General features: G+C 40.5%; 3 protein-coding genes and 1 pseudogene across 4 annotated transcripts in view; 1 reads left to right on the top strand and 3 right to left on the bottom strand.

Moving 5' to 3' along the window:
• The window catches only part of LOC109466581 (inactive peptidyl-prolyl cis-trans isomerase FKBP6-like), a 17,699-nt gene extending 2,958 nt beyond the window's left edge, over positions 1 to 14,741 (top strand). The window contains exons 4-15 of one of the 2 annotated variants that reach the window (XM_019764323.1): positions 1,672 to 1,792; positions 2,071 to 2,160; positions 2,305 to 2,436; positions 2,754 to 2,824; positions 3,003 to 3,122; positions 3,640 to 3,837; positions 5,003 to 5,112; positions 5,295 to 5,368; positions 5,669 to 5,735; positions 12,107 to 12,233; positions 12,704 to 12,759; positions 14,723 to 14,741. In XM_019764323.1, coding sequence (XP_019619882.1) covers positions 1,672 to 1,792; positions 2,071 to 2,160; positions 2,305 to 2,436; positions 2,754 to 2,824; positions 3,003 to 3,122; positions 3,640 to 3,837; positions 5,003 to 5,112; positions 5,295 to 5,368; positions 5,669 to 5,735; positions 12,107 to 12,233; positions 12,704 to 12,754 — 1,161 coding nt within the window. In that variant the 3' untranslated portion in view covers positions 12,755 to 12,759; positions 14,723 to 14,741. Of the gene's footprint in view, positions 1 to 1,671; positions 1,793 to 2,070; positions 2,161 to 2,304; positions 2,437 to 2,753; positions 2,825 to 3,002; positions 3,123 to 3,639; positions 3,838 to 5,002; positions 5,113 to 5,294; positions 5,369 to 5,668; positions 5,736 to 12,106; positions 12,234 to 12,703; positions 13,183 to 14,722 lie in introns of those variants that run through there. The other variant, XM_019764315.1, reaches the window with a different exon arrangement.
• Positions 5,812 to 7,928, bottom strand: LOC109466599. Its single transcript, XM_019764334.1, has one exon. The coding sequence runs from the start codon at positions 7,261 to 7,263 to the stop codon at positions 6,058 to 6,060; it is 1,206 nt and encodes a 401-aa protein (XP_019619893.1). The 5' UTR covers positions 7,264 to 7,928; the 3' UTR covers positions 5,812 to 6,057.
• On the bottom strand, positions 8,936 to 10,407 carry LOC109466610 (annotated as a pseudogene).
• The window catches only part of LOC109466570 (myosin-VIIa-like), a 15,674-nt gene continuing 12,901 nt past the window's right edge, over positions 14,030 to 16,802 (bottom strand). The window contains exons 17-19 of the mRNA XM_019764304.1: positions 16,297 to 16,467; positions 15,682 to 15,842; positions 14,030 to 14,599 (exon numbers count right to left, since the gene is read on the bottom strand). Coding sequence (XP_019619863.1) covers positions 14,580 to 14,599; positions 15,682 to 15,842; positions 16,297 to 16,467 — 352 coding nt within the window. The 3' untranslated portion in view covers positions 14,030 to 14,579. The remainder of the gene's footprint in view (positions 14,600 to 15,681; positions 15,843 to 16,296; positions 16,468 to 16,802) is intronic.

Here is a 16,802-nt window from a genome sequence, read left to right as displayed (position 1 = left end):
TTTTTTAGTCAAAGCCGGGACAATGAACGTATGATCTGTTTGTACTACACAGACAGGGATCTCCCCAGAAATTCAGAGCAGGGTGGAGGAGGGTGCAAAGCACCCAATGCGGCGGGGGGGAGGTCTGGAGGGGGGGGGGAAGCTATTGCATTTTGTCTTTTCCAAACACAAACGGAGGTCATTTCCTGCAACTTCAGTTCTACATTTTCTGTACAACTGCAGATGTATAAGGCAGTAGAAAGGTTCAAGATCTGTACTTAATTATCCCCATGTTCAAAAAAATTCTACCCTTAATTTTGAAAAAATTGGACATAGGTTCCCCGGATGACCCCTAACCGGGGGCCAACGGTGCTTCCACAAGTTCAACAAGTGAAAAATACATGATACAAAATGTACATGTATTTACTACCTGGAACTTGGAGCAATTTATTCCAAAGATGTTAACTGACATTAATATATTAAAAACTAAACCAAATCCTATTTCTCAAACAAATCACATATTGACACAGCTGAACAAATAAAAATGTGATCATGTTTATAAACTCCACTCAAAAACAATTTTTGAGAGACACTCGGGTCACCGTACTAAGCGTGATAATCTCTAATATCTCATCTGATTCTCCCAATATGTAAAGGGTCTTTACAATGACAGCATCCAACCGCACATACATAGAAACAACAATATTACACAAGAAACCAATTAATTCGGAAAATTTCTCAGTAATGTTTGAAAATTAACCGTACTAAAATATAACTGAATTTTTATTTCAGTTGTAGCCGAAAAAATATTTTCATGCGTTTAAAGTATCGTTTTAGCACTGTAATATGTACTTATTACATGTATCTATACATTTGGATGCTATCTTGACCTTTGACCATTGTTATTGTGAAAACAGGTCGGCCATGTTGTCTTTCTCGCCGTGAATTTTCGAGCCGTTTTTTCGAGCAAATTTCAACCGTTTTAAACATTTTACGGCCTCAAAAACTCATATAACGAGGAAAACAAGTTGTAGTTGTTATTTTCATGCGTAACATTTCTTCTGGGGATGGATTATTTTTCCGTCGAGCTGCCGAAAACTTAGCGCCATGCCGCAACCATGCGATCGGGCGCGGCCGGCCGGCGGGAGTTTTACTTTGTATCGGTGAGCTTTCGCGATGTAAACAAAGACAGTCGGAGTTGTTTACATGAAAATTTTGTTGTGAAACGCCAGCGGGGTGTCAGATTTTCTACCAATGACAACGTTTTCTTTGTGGCGTCATGGCGAGATCGACAATTCATCGTCACAGGATTGTGCCGACAAAATGGAATTGAATAGCGGCCCGATCCGTGCAATTAGCGCTCGATCCACGCCGCCCGACCGAAGAAAATTGGAATGACGAGCACATTTATCGGGGATAAAATCCCCAATTTTGAAAACCGACCGCTAGCCGCTCGAAATTTTTGGTCGGCCCAAAAAAGGCTAGGGTCGGGGGGTTTTTCATAGGGTCGGTCGGGTAACCGGAAACACAACATTTTTTTTCCTAGGCCTAACAGTACTTTTAGCTAGTTTAGGCACTCCATTTTTCTCTTCATAATTTACTTAGACTGTAAGTAATACAGTAATAATGCCACAAAACAACTATATGGTATTTTAAAGTTCCCATGGCATTGGTTGTCCCTGTATCCTCCAGAGTCCCTTTGAGCGTCTGGCAGTAAAGATGGAGGACATTTCGGGCGGGGACAGGGGCGTAGTGAAGAAGGTTCTGAAGCAGGGAGTGGGAGATGTGGTCCCTGCTGGAGCTTATGTCAGGGGTGAGTGTCAGTTGTTTGAACTTCTCACTGTTGTATGTAGTTGTGGTACAAGTAAGCCCGCTGCTTCTTGGCTATATGGTTGAAATTCCATGGATCCAGAGGGCAAGGGTTCGAGCCTCACACAGAAAAACTGGTTGGGATTGTACAAGTCCCCAGACACCCTTCAGATGGGGACTGTATTACATTGTATTTCATGCATATGTTGTACAAATTAATGTTATCTAAATCTGTACCTCTGCAAGGTGTGTACATTTGATCCATGTATCCTGTCTCCACAGTTCACTATAACGGCTACCTGGAGTACTCTGATGAACCGTTTGACTCCAGTAGACTTCGCAATGAAGAGCTCAGGTTCAGACTGGCAACAGGTAAGAAAGCCACACCTGACTTCCTGTTTCTTAAGTCCGACTCCTACACATTTTCTTTGATTTCAGGAAAATGAAAAATAAAAGGATTACTTGTGCCATTTAAGATATGATTAAACCCAAACCAACTGGCTCCCTCCCGTATAGGATCAGTTGTCCCAGGGATGGAGATTGCCATTTCCAGCATGAAAAAGGGTGAGCGGTCTCGGTTCCTGGTCCAGCCAAACTACGGCTACGGCAAGTTTGGCTGCCCTCCTAGGATCCCTGGCAATGCCACAGGTAAGTACTACGTAGGGATCACAGGGTACCAGTACACTGGATAGATCCATTGTTTTTGTGATGACCAGTGTGTCCACCAGTGATTTATCCGTCTGTTACAAGCTCAGAATGGTGGGTCTCTGACTCTCTGTAGTATAGGATCTGGATCTAAATGAATATTTACAGTACCTTCAGTCCTGAAGGAAGGCAGCATCTTTGCTGACGTCAGTTTGCCAGACAGGGCACTCCTAGGCTGTTGTTTCCCAGGGTTGCACATGTAACGTTACGTCTATATTCAGTATTATGTAACTAATGAGTTGTTCATGTTTGTTCCCTAGTTTTGTACGAGATAGAAATGTTGAACTTTGTGGACAGGAGTACAGCTGAGGAGTTCAACTCACTGACAGAGGTGGGAAAAGGACTGCACTCAGTCTCACTTCTGCTCCTCTCCAATCAATTTATCATCCGTCCTTTCCTTTATATTTTCAAGTGTTTGTGACAGTTTCTCCGAGTTCTAAAATAGTGTTACATGTGTCAAATAATATCTGGGTGACATGAACTTCTGTGTTATCTGTTTTTTTGCCTAGGAGAAAAAAAAGGAAGCGACATTCCAGCAGCTCCTTGAGGTTGCTCATGTGGAGAAGAACCATGGGAATGAGTACTTCCAGCGCCATCAGTTTAAACAAGCTATCAGCAAGTACAGCAAGGTTAGAACTGTTTCATCAGAGGACATGTCAGCCTGAGGGGGGCTTTCACCACTTTCCTGGTTCTGATGAAATCAGAATTGATTCCAGAGTATTGTTTCTATTGTCTTTTTCAGTAAAAATATTGTTTTTGCTATGTTTCCTCTTCTTCCGTTCCAAACACTGACCTGGCCAATGACCTGATTTGTTGACATCTCTCACCATGGTAACTGGTGTTGGGTTACATAATGTTGCAATTTTATAGTAGGAGGGATTTATACTCCTGTCTTACCATATACTGTATAATTATGAATGTATTTGAGTAAGAATGAACAAAACAGACCATATAGGTAAACTTTATGCATTTGCTTTGCAAATGTTACCTTTCTAGTTTTCAACCTCTGTTTGTAACTGGTATACTGTCCTCAGTGGTAACAGTTTGTTTGCTCTCTTTATTGATCTCTGTCTTGCTGAAAATATGTGGTACACAAAACTACCCAGCACTTCCTAACCTAGTAACCAAACTACATGATTTCTTCAGGCCCTGAGGACGTTGGAGAATGCTCGCTTGGCCAATGATGAGGAAGAGGCCAAAAGGAACAAGGTCCTGCTGAAACTGTACAACAACATGGCGCTGTGTAACCTGAAGGTCGGAGAGTACGCTCGCTGTATTGCCAACTGTAACCGCGCACTCGAGATCGATGGCGGCAACGTGAAGGCTTTGTATAGAAAGGGCCAGGTCAGGTATTTCTATCATTTTGGAAATACGTAAAGTCAGCTCTCATAATTCCAATGAAAATCCTAAGAATAAGTTATAAAAGTAAAAATGCCACCTGAAAAAAATGGTGACTTCAAAGAGTAATCCCGACCTTACATGTACTGATGTAGCTATGCACCATTCAGATCTGGGTGACCGTTTAAGATATGAATACTTGAAGAGAACTCAACATTTCATTTTTTTAAGATGGCGGTCATAGGATGGCTGGTGGAATTATGAGAGTTGAGGTCACAGTACAGTATATAAGGAAATTATGTACTTCTTATTATAATTTATATAGTTATTACACACACATAAGTTATATATATATTTACTGTCGTTAAAGGATTACCCTCGACATCTGTACATGATTCATTGGACTTTCTAAGTGTGTGATCTATGCACTGGGTTGTAACTTACTACAATGTACTTGTCACAGAGAAAAGCTGTTCAAATATTTTGTGCAGACATGAGTACTTGGAACAATATATAAGTCTTTACATTAGCACATAAGTGTCTCATGTATTAGGTTGTTTGGTGTTAATTTTGAACAAAGAAGCAGTTAACAGATGTGTGACCTTGGTAACTTTGGTACTTGTTGTCATAACACTGTATCTTGTTCTTTTCTGAGCCAGTATAATTGTATGTAATAATATACCTTAGTACTTACCTTACATATAATCAACTATTCATCTCTCTTTCTTACTTGTGATAGGTTTTACACACACAAGTCTCTTCAGCCGCAGGGCTCAAAATACTGGGTGCATGTGCACCTTAGTACATCCAAATTTGGAGCTGTGCACCCATGTTTTTTTTGTGGGTGCACCAGTGCACCTAAATATTTTCATAGGTTTACGTATGTAAAGATGTTAAATGTATACCGGTAGTTACTGTAGTATACAGCATATTTTTAACATCTAAGGGTCAAAAAAATGATAAAATCATTGTTAAGTACATTTATTTAGAAATGAAACATAATTAGTTTTTACTGACATTCTACCTAATATATGGTGCACCCAAAAAATTTTTTGTGCACCCAATTTTTTAGGTTAGGTGCACCATTGCAGTTATTACCCAAAATGAATTTCGAACCCTGAGCCTGACACTTTGCTCCATCCATAGATACTTATTATTCCTATTCTCCCAGGCTCTGTGTGAGCTGAGTGAATTTGACAGATCCAAAGGCTGTCTGCTGAAGGCTCAGAACCTGGCACCCAACAACAAGGACATCAGGGAGGAACTAAAAAAACTCGACAGGTCAGTGTGAAAGTCAATGGTCACGACATTGCTGTCCATGCAATAGATTATGTAAAACCTATTTCTTTGTTATACTATTGAGACTATGGCTATTTTTATGGATCTTCAACACCTTCAGAAATTACAGCAATGTTTCCATTGGTTGGAATTTTACAAGAGTTTTTTGTTGCAATTTTTTTCAGGAAGTTCCGTCAGTTTTCAATGCTTGAGAAGGAATGCTGTCGCAAAATGTTTGGTGGGCTGAAAGGAACACAGGGTATGGAGACTGACTATACAATAATTTGCTGTACAGTTCCCTGTTACAGGTTCTACTTTGAATTACCTGCACCAGACATATAAAATTTCCTTAGTTTGCCTGCATTACTGATTTTCTTTACCTTTCGGTGCATCAGAATGTTTGAAGATGTTGAAAGGAAATGTAGTTCCAATTTGAAGCATAATTAATATTTTTCAAATGTCTTTAACCCCTAACTTTAACATCCAAAACTTTAAAGAAGCACATTGCTCATGTTGTTGCACTTTGCTATTGTTTATCTGACACTAGAATTATTTTCAGAGATCAAAAGCTCAGACATTCCAGAATGCAGTGCTGAGTTCAAAAAACTTATTGATGACAAGTTTGTGTGAGTATAGTTTTTTTATCTGTAAAAAAAATGTCTAAAATTCAGACATCAACATAGTTTTGTACATATGCTACAATAACACAAGGTTAATTGCCATTTTAGCTTTCCTTAATTATCTATAGATGTATCATTTTGTCCTTACATTTAATTTACATAAAAACACTCACTTTGAGAAGAAAGTCTGTACCTTGGTGCACATACATGTGGTTTCACGGCCTCAATACACAGTATTTCTCTATTTCCTTCTTGTCCTGTTTCTAAAAATGTTTACAAAGAAGACCCAGTACATGTACATACAATTGTATGGCTGTATCAGTTACTATCACTGCCTCATTTCATACTGCATCTCCCTTTTTTTGACCTGACATTGGCATTTAAGTCGTTTCTCAAGTATCATCTCTGCAATACCCAACACAACAGACAGGACTGATGCACTCACTACGAACGTAAGGGCAGCAGTGTCATACCACTTTTCCTTAGCCTTCATGAAGTGCCATCCCAACGCCATGGCAATGTTCCCCAGTAGGGTCAGTACTGTGTTCAACCAGAAGGTTTTTAGGTAGAAGATGGACCAGGTCATGCTGAACGTGTCCACTGCTGCGGCAAGCCCACACATCAGCATATTCACGGTAAACCACGCGTCACGTACGGTAGTGACGGCTATCGTCAGGATAACCCATTGGGCGGCCAAGACCACGATCACAATCCACTTTGCAATGGAGGCAAACAGTCCAACAACGAAGGCACGCACACAGAGCTCGCAGAGTTTCCAAACTGTGACAAGCAGGATTCTTGCGAGGAGTCTCGCCGTGCTCAGATTTTCCTTCGACAGACACTTGTCGTAGAAAAATGCCACCACGGCCTTGACGGCAGCTACAAGGGACACGGACATTGACACAACTTTAAGTGGTGTCAACAACAAAAATAGTAACTCTGGCTCACTCCTGTCTTCATCATCTTCATACATTCTAGTGGTCTCCCATACCTGTTCTGTGTTGTTGAAAGTACCTGTTGAGCTGTGGTTGAAGGGCACGATGGTAGACATTGGTTGGGCGCTGTCCTCATCAGCCATACATGTAGTCGTGTTGTAAAGTCCCACACAGACAGTGATGTAGAACTGTAGACTCAACTGAGGCATGGACTGGAGCACCGCCTCCGTTAAGTGAATGATGGGTAAACCAGGGCTGACACGACCACTTTCCCCACCGCCCAGTCCCAGCCATAGATTCAGAAAAACAGCTCCGTACTGGATGAACACCCCAATCTGAAGCACGTGGAGGATACATAGAAGAGGTCGATATTGTTGTATAGTCTTCCACTCATAGAACAGGGAAACAAGCTGAATGATCAGCGATGGCCCCAGGACAAACGCAAGGGTTAGCGAAAACCAGGTGTAGTCTTCACTCCGCAGGTACCGTACAGCCAGCAGCAAGTCTGTCACAATGTTGGCCACGTAGAGCAGAAGTGGGATCAGAACCAGAGCAAAGATCAGCCCTGCTGTCTGTGCTCCCTTCCTGCTGTCTGCCATGGTCTTGGCACAGTTCCTCACCTGTTATTAGTGTTAATCACAGCTCTGTACTGGAAGGTTGTTTTTCTGTCCCTCAGAAAGCAGACCACAAAATGTCCAAGCTTCTGTGACCAGTAATCTTTTACAAGTAGGTATTACCATTAGAATTGTATATCACACAGCGAAAATGAAAGTTAATGGTCTCCAAGAGCTCTTCAAGTTGACGTTAAGAGGGTAAAGGTATGTTTGTCCTTCCTAGTGTTGACCGCTTGCCAAGTCACATGACTGACAAATGACCCCCAGGTGTAGGTTTCACTCATGCTACTTGTTGTGCTTTGTTCAATCCATTAGGAAACAGAAAAGAAGCAGTCTAGTGGGAAGATCTCTAATATTTTAAGTAGTATAGTTCAGTGTAGTTCCCGTTGTAAAAAAAAAGCCCCCAAGCGACACAAAGTGAGGTCAACAATGGTGTTTTGTTTGCTTTGTACATAAAGAGAGTATTGAGTTCTGGTATGTGACTAGGATTACAGTCCTGTTCTGCCTTATTGAATGTTGGCAAGATGCCATTGAACAGAAAAAGGACATCTTTGCCAACTTTTGGCTCACTGTCTGAGAAACTTAGCATGATGTCTTTATTTGTGTGACCTTTCAACTCCTGCCTTAGGCCACACCAATTTAATTTGTTGATTCTCAGATTTTTTTCAGAAAAAAATATGAAGTGACAGGGCAAAAAAATAAAAAATAAAAACAGGTCAAGGCATCCTATTATAGCCCCAAATGCTTAGATGAAGTCAACACAAAAGGCTGGGTTGATATTTAAACAATGAATTTTGAACTTTAAATCAAACCACTGCATTGATAAATGGAAAAAGTGTAACAACTAGGAGGATAAGGACTTTCCTCAACTGTTGGAGGCAAAATATGAGCATTTTTGAGTTGATTCTGAACCAGAATCTTTTTGTTTGCAAATCAGAAACAAAATGAAGAGGCAAATCTGAGAACCAACAAATTAAATATATATTGGTGTGGCCTTATGACCTATGAATATGTGGTTGGTAGGACCATCAGATGTATTAGAAAGATAGTGATGAAACAGAAAATACCCGGTAGTGGAGGGCACAGTGCATCTTTATTCTTTTCCTAATGTTTGTAGTTATAAAGCCAGGCTGACTAATCACCGTTACTGTTCCTTGAAAGGCGGAATTATTTTGCTGTTAGCATCTCGATGAAGCTATTGACAGATGACATATTTCACTCAATGGATCCTCCAATCTTAATCTTTAATCATGATAGTTATATTTGAGGTGACATTAGGAATACATTTTAAAGAATAATTTGTGACTTAGTTTTATAGTGTACAAAGTGGAGCCAATCATTTTCAGTGCAATTCTTACATCTATTCAATGGTCCTGTTAGATGGTATCTACATCTTTCTACAATTTTCAATTACAATTCACTTTCATTTACATTCTTTTACTTCTAGTACTAGTACTATTTTAAGGACTTGATTTTACAGCAGCTGTTGGAAATATTATAGATGAATTATATATACAAAATTACATTTCACAGTGTCACAAATTTGAACAATTCTGAAGATTAAAAGTATTTACATGCCATTGATCCACGAAATATGTTACAGTATACTTGTACATTGCATGTGTACTTGCCTTTGTTGTTCCATTGGTGCTGCCATTGTTGTCCATGGAGTGCTAGTTGTTTCTACAGTTTTTAAGCAGTTCTGAATCATTTCAGTCCATCTCCACCAGGGCAAGATCTTTTGTTCGTTGCCCTCTGTGTGATCTTTCTGGTCCTGTCACTCCGTGGGCATCATGGATGATGTGGTCACAGTTTTCCACTGCAGACTGTTCATCTGGAGCCAGATGTGGTGTGTTTTGTTCCTCTCCGGGTGCAGGACCTTCCTGTAGATTAGGGACATCTTCTGTTCCAGCCTGTTGTTCCTGTGGGTTCACACTGCTTCCCCGTATCAGGGTGACAATTGTCTGGTGGATGCCTGTCAGTTTCTGCCGAATTGTATTCCTCAAGTCTGGTGTGCGGATGATTGTTGCTATCGGATTAATGAGTGAGTTCAGACAAAACCCCGCAAAGAAAAGACTGCTCCTATAGCAAATATCTGGGATAATTTTGCAGGCTGCAACAGACAGAAGGGGTAACAGCCAGCAGACGAATGCCACCGCTACATGAATCATCACAGTCCTTGCCTTGTACACCATTTCTTCAAACTTCCTGTTGGCCTCTTCTTGTGCAGTGTTGTTTTGTGCATTTTGGTTCACTGTCTGTTCAAGCCTTCTCTTTGCCCGCTGTCTGATTGCTGTATACACACTTATATTTGTGAACAGCATGACAATGCACAGCAAAAACAGTATGGATGCACAAGTGATTACAAAGGCCAGAGGGTACCATGAAATGCAGATATTGGTGGTTAGGGTTTGCATGTGAAGACAATTCCAGCCCATACTTGGTGAGAAGGCAAGCAAGGAGAAGACAATCCAGGAAACAGTCAGAGCCACACCTGCGCGCAGTTTGGCACTGTCGGCGTGGATGTGGAAGAATAGGGGATGCGATATGGCAACATAGGCGTCAATAGACAATAGGGACAGAGCTGATGCTGATATCATCTGAGTAAATATGGTTAAGTTGATAAACGTTATGATCAACTTGTAGTTATCAATTGCATTGAGTCCGACATGACCAACTGTGCGGTACAGAAGTCCGATGCCTGCAAAAACATCTGTGACGGCCAGATTTGCCAGGTAGATGTGGATTGGTCTGTGGAGTTCTTTTGTTGTGATGATTCCCAGGAGCACGGGAGCGTTACAGATGAAGATGAGAAGTCCCATCAGCCAGAAGACAACGTCAGTACCTGTCCCCAACCTCACAAGGTCCTCGTACATGGAGCAGGCTTGGTGGGCTTGTGCGAGGGATACCGTATTGTTCTGTAGATGCCATTTGTAGCAGTAAACTTCTGAAGTCAGAAACAGATGTCTCAGGGAGCATCCTTGGGTCGGAGGTGTTGTTGAACATGCTGGAGCTGATTTTGGTCTGAGGTGAGATTTCCAAGCTGTGGACATTTACTCTACTGTAGTTTGTTTGCCTGGGCAAGATGGCTAGAGCAATTATGAAGCTGCACCTGGTCGTGAAGCTTCCTAGGAATAATCACGACAGCGCTTGCTCAGTAAGACTCGTGTAGGCTGTTACCATGGGCAACACAGAATGATGTGACACTGTACAATATCATGATTAATTGCCTTGAAAAGATTTCAATGCTTCTAACATGATGGGCTGTTGCCAATACCTGCCTAGATAACAATGCAAACTTAATCAGCTGCATTATTGTATAATCATGGTTACTAACTATTGCACTCTGCATGCACTGTGAAAAACACATGCAGTGTCTGTTGTAGTGTTGAGATCATATGTAGGCAACTAATGCATCCCTAATATCTGTGGCATGCAAACAAAAAGATTATTATATATAATGGTATTTTTAGTGCCCTAGGGAACAGTAACTCAAAAGTCATCTTCTGAACACTGGGTGTCCCTTGCGGGACTTTAGCTCAGTATTTATATAAGATTATAGCTTAGATAAGATTTTGTGGTATGAACTTGTAGAAACACGACAGTTATTACTTGCAGATATTGTATAGAACATTTTTGCTCTTTCGTGTTTTACTTGTAAATAAAGCATGTCTAAATCCAAATTGTAATGTCAAAACACACTATTCAGGCTGCAATGTTTGTGCCAATGTTTTTGTATTTTTTTTAAATAAACCATTCATATACATTGTACATCTAGTATGAATAGCTTCATCAAGTCTGAAGCGGCAATTCAAAGAAAGAACAGTAACAGTGATTAGTAAGTCTGAGAGTTCCAGCTGATGCTAGTGGTAGAGATGATTCAGATCCTGTATTAAAGTGTCCATGAATTTAGGCAAGCAGATGGCTTTGCCATGAGCTTTGCAAGAAGAATCTTCTAGATCATCTCCTATGTTATTACTGCATGACATTGTGCTAAACTTTCTTGCACAACAGTTATACAAGGTACAATGCATGGCATCTATTGCTACATACATTGTACAAATGGCATGTACTAACCATGCTGTAAGACTTTTAAGTTAAAACCTTACAAAGACCATTGGTAGCAAAAGCTCAGGAAATGCCAAGTCAACATCAGGACCTGGTCTTCTTTAGATAAATGCCTAGTTGGGCCACACCGATTTAATTTTATGGATGACATCCTCTGAAGACCCCCAAACTAGTGCGCGCGGGCGAAAAAAATAAAAATCCGGCCAAAAATAAAAATGCTACAAAACCACAGGAATACAAACCTGGTATTGTGAATTTGGCGCATTACATAGCGACGTATACGACAGGCCGACACATGCTGGATTTTTGCGGAATATATGAATCGACACTGCTGTACGTATGTACTGAGTTCTTGAGTCTTGGAGCTTCGGTAGCCTGGCTGCCGTCAACCAGAGTTATCACCACCATGCACTACCCAGGCCTAAAGCCAGGCCAGAGCCTCGGAATACGTGATCTTTTTTTTTTTTTCTTGAGATCGGGCGAAAATCAATGCGCGCGCGGATGTCATCCATAAAATTAAATCGGTGTGGCCTTGTAGTGATTGATTATTATCAATCGAAAGCTTGTTTATTACGATTTCCAATTACTGTGTAGTTCCCCATCTGTTATGGTTGTTCATTCATCAAACAGGGTACCAGGGTATCAATAAATATTATTAAGCTGTCAAATGATATATGAAATACTAAATTAAATGCAATTGTTAAGTCACAGCAGATATGATCAAACTCAAAGCCTAAGAATTAAAAATTTGTGTCCACAGCTCATTTTGTGAGGATGCTGGCCTGCCAGAGATGACTTTCCCCCTGGAGAAGCTGACATCAGCAGAGAGAGACTGTATCCAACACACGGCCCTGGGGCTGGGCCTGGAGGTCACCACACGGCAGATGGTCAGTCTGGGTTTGATGTTGTCTTAACTATACCGGGGAGGGGGGGGTAAGATATTTAAGTCTTCTTTGCCTTTCAGGGCTTGTCCAGCATCTCCAGTTCATGAACAGAAGTTTACTGGTAGGTCCACAAAATTAGAATGAAGCCTTTTGAAATTTAACCCTAAGAAAGCACTTCACCTGATAATAAGCTTTCACGGGGGATTTTGTCCCAATCCTTCTGGATTCCTTGGTGCTTAACAAGTAGCTTCTGTCCATCAAATGGAGACAATGAAGAAAATTTAGTGTTGGATATAGAGAGCCTTGTAGTAACTTTTACTAGTGTAGTGCTCATTTACATCAAAGATGTGTGAATTTGACATACTGCTGAAACTTAATTATTTCATTTTGCTGCAAACTGCTTCAACTGTAAATTTTCCTTATATTTCAGTACAAGAATGCAAATGTAACAAACATGTCACTATGTCACACAGGGAGCAGACAAGCAACTGCGAGTGAGAAAGAAGACTTCTGGGGGAGCCTAGATGAGGTCAGTTCAGACAGAAAGAAAACTCAAGTCAAAGCCATTCCCTTGCCACAGTCCTTTACAAAATTGCCAATGATTCTATCAGACACTGATCTTGGGGGGAAAGGGACAGCCCCAAAGGTTTAGTGCTATAGAATTAAACTGGAGGCTGTTATACACAGTCTCTAATATAATGTGTGCCAAATTTGGAAGGACTTCTAGTATCATACTGTTGTACTGCATGCAGTACTGTGTGCTTTGTCAGTTGCCATACTGAAAAAAAACAGATGTACTTGTTTTGTTTGACTTTTTGATACTGGCATTCAGCTTTTGTGTTTGAATACCATTTTAGTTGGATAGCTAGTTTTAAGTTCAAGTTACCACATATTGTTGTACCAACTAAGTACATGTACTTGTAAAGTGTACGTTTCTACTTGACGTGTTTCATGAGATTGCTTCTCCGCACAAAGGTTCACTGGTACTTCGTTGCAAAGAGTTTCTGGTATTTTTTTACTGGCAAAAGTAACTTTTGTGTATTTTTCTAACATAGATGAGTAGTATTGTAGCAATATAGGCATGTAGAGAAACTGTAACATGGAAAGCATACAGTATGAAGAGCACTTACTGTATTGTTCATGATGGCCTATAAAAGGTGGAAACAGAGAGAAATCAGTTGAAGCCATTTATGAGAGGAAACTACAATGTGACATTATATCTGAAGTTAACTTCACTAGAGTTTGAAGTACATACATGTGTAAAGTATGATGTTGGATAGAACAAAAAATACAAATAGAGAATTTGATTCATCCGTCATGACATTGTATTCATTGCAACATACATGTATTACATGGAAATGAAAACTCATGGAACAGAATCAGTCTCCATTCAAGATATTTTGAATACTCAGCCCAATTTTCTTAAGTTTCTAAGCCTTAAGCAACATGGTTCATGGTAATAGTAATATACTAGTTAAATAGATCGTCACCAGTTACATTTTACAAAAAGAGCAACAATAACTGTGAAATGTATAATAAGCTAATATACATTTTCTATGCACCGAAAGTAGCAACATTTGCACCTTCCCAAATACTAAATAATTTATACCAACTACACAGGTTTGATTAACAGGAAAAATGATATTACCATGATTAAAACATAATCACTGACAAGACACAAGTTCTTTACATCCATTGCCACCAAATAATTGTGCAAATTAAACACGCTTGGGTGTAGAATATAGATAAATAATAAAATACACCATAAATATACAAATACATTTTATTAACTGCATAACATGTTATAGTACACCACCAATTGCATTTTTAAAATACTGACCGAATAGAAATATCACAAGCCTCTTTATATAACAACTTGAATCTATACCAACTGAACATATGTCGAGGACCATCAATATGATGACAACAATCATGTAACTAAGCATAATAATCAGGATAATACAGCACCAAATATGTTTTTCAAAAAATATGGTTCCCTGTCATAATACATACAAAAATGATGGCATGCTTTGCATAGCATTATACATGTGCGATATTTACTGCATACAGGGTTTCCTTTTCCAACAGCTCTGTCAATGCAACATGGCCGCAAAATGTGGCAAAAAGAAGTCTTGAGCGTGAATATTTAGTTAGGCTTCACGTACATGATTATTTTGTACTCTGGTGCATTTAGCCTTTAAGTTTCTGTATTCAATGCTAAACAAGTTTAGTGCACTTCTGGCAGCAAAGATAGAAGATGTTGATCCAGAAAATAACCTGATTATCCAGCATATAGCAGCAAGTCTGTCTCCATGGTGATGTCTCCACGGTGATGTCAATCATCTGTCTCTAAGCAGCAGACTCCTCCCCTGTGAAAGAAAGGGGATGGCTAAGCTTTATGTCGGGAGTAACTGAAATAACCAATCAAATTCAATAGTACAAGAAGATTCTTAACTACCAGTATGTAACATGCTCTTTGGTTGGTTGAACAGGGTGGTGCATCTCCAGGATTTGGCATCCAAATAGAAATGACCAATCGGATTTGAAGATACATCAAATTCAAATTGGTTTATTCAGAGAAGCATATTGCAGCCTGACGGCTGAAATGCATGCTTATTTACAGTCAATTGATATACAGACTTAGACTGAATTTTAAAACAGGTACAATTCTAAAATCATTATGCAACAATTTAAAATCACATTAAAAGCAGTAATTAAACAAGATGTAGTTATATAAGCTTAGTCAACTAATGGAGTCTCAGTACTTTAAGTGGCAGTCAATCAAATCGTGAGAAGACCCTATACAATCGTAGCTTAAGCAGTTCATGTAAATATTCGTGGCATAGAGTCTTTACAACTGAGTGTCGTTACTGTAGTAGAGTCTCAAAGCTCGTGGTATAAAGGACATTGAATGTCTTTTGCTTTTACTTCTCATTGACTGATGCCGACTTCCCCTGCGGAGGTTGTAGGGACTGGCCAAGGGGGTAGTGATGAATCCCCAGAGGGGAGAAGTACTGTCCTTTAGGATACTTTCAAGTGTTCTCAGTGTAGCTCTCTCGCGCCTGTTTGCTAGGGTAGGGAGTGCGTCAGCAGGTAGCCCGATGATCCTGAGGCAGCGCTTCTGGATTGATTCTAGTGAGTCTGACAGGTGTTTGGGAAGTCCGCCCCAAACCGGGCTAGCATATTCAAGAATAGGTCTTATGAAAGTCAGGTAGATCTGCATGAGGACATCTATCGGGAGCCCCGCCTTCTTAGCAACACTGAGGTAATACATTCTAGGTCGGGCTCTGTTCATCATGTACTCAATGTGGGCGTCCCACGTCAGGTCAGCAGCGATATAGACCCCGAGTAGTTTAAAGGAAGTGACTCTTTCGATCACCTGGCCTGATATTGTGGGTTGGGGAGGGATCATACATATGGCAGAAGATGATACAACACAAAGACAATGTACCGTGCTCCCCGGTTGGTTGTACCGGGTGGTGGATCTCCAGGATGTGTCGTCCCACGAACGCCTGCAGCATTTCCTGAATCTCGTCCGCGTTGTTCATGATGAAGGTGAACTTCGGTCCGCGCGTGGTCTTCACGGAAAACTCGTCATCGGCCTCGGTACCCCTAACCGTAAAAACACTTTTTAGCAAAAAATGTAAGAGACATGTTAGAAGGTTTAGAATGTTGACTCAGAAGGCATCCCAACATCTTTCAATTCATACAGTCTAATCCGTAGGTTCGCCACTCTCATCAGCCACTCTAGGGACCTGATGAAAATGCTCACAGTAGACAGGTGGCAAATACAGACAGGAGTCTTAATGCTTAGGCCACACCAACTTAATTTGTTGGTTCTCGGATTTTTTCATAAAAAATATGAAACAGGGAAAATAAAACAGGTCTAGGCATCCTCTTGTAGCCCAAAATGCTATGATAGGAGCCATGAAGTCAACACAAAAGGCTGGGTTAATATTTAAACAATGAATTTTTAACTTTTAATCAAACCACTGCATTGATAAAAGCCTGAAATAAACAATGATACGAGGGTAATAAATAAATAAAGGTGATGAGTCCAACATACTTTCTCTTAGACACGGACTTGACGTCTGTTAGCGGCACCAGCAGGGCTACTTTAGTCCCGCGGCCAGAGTCGCTCTCCTCCAGGACTGACAGCTCCTTCCAGTTCACAGCCGCCACCGCTGACCTCTTCAGCGTGATGCCTGGTCCACTCATCTTCTTTATCACATAAAATCTGGGGGATGAAAATAGTGTCCTACACTTACTATATTTGTAGATTATACCCTCTTCAGATGCTGCTTCAGCCAAAGAAATAGCTGTTCTTATTTTGGTTAATCCCAAATGAAAGTTCAGTTGAGTGGGGTCATGTGGTGTAACGGTACAGTGTTTGCCTCAGAACGAAGAGGTCCTGGGTTTGACTCTGCCATGCCACCGATCTTGTGGCCTTTGTAAAAGCACTTAACATGAATTTCCCCACTTGACTTAACCTTATCTGCCAATTAGACACTGTGCAGTACTAAGACCTTTCATCTACAACTAGTATTCTTGCTTCTCAAGCATCGTACTTTG

This window comes from Branchiostoma belcheri, unplaced genomic scaffold (genome assembly GCF_001625305.1).
Source record: "Branchiostoma belcheri isolate BF01 breed outbred unplaced genomic scaffold, Haploidv18h27 scaffold1, whole genome shotgun sequence".
Classification (NCBI taxonomy): Eukaryota; Metazoa; Chordata; class Leptocardii; order Amphioxiformes; family Branchiostomatidae; genus Branchiostoma; species Branchiostoma belcheri.
The sequence above is the reverse complement of the archived record's forward strand: the minus strand, read 5'-3'. Positions and strand labels throughout refer to the sequence as shown.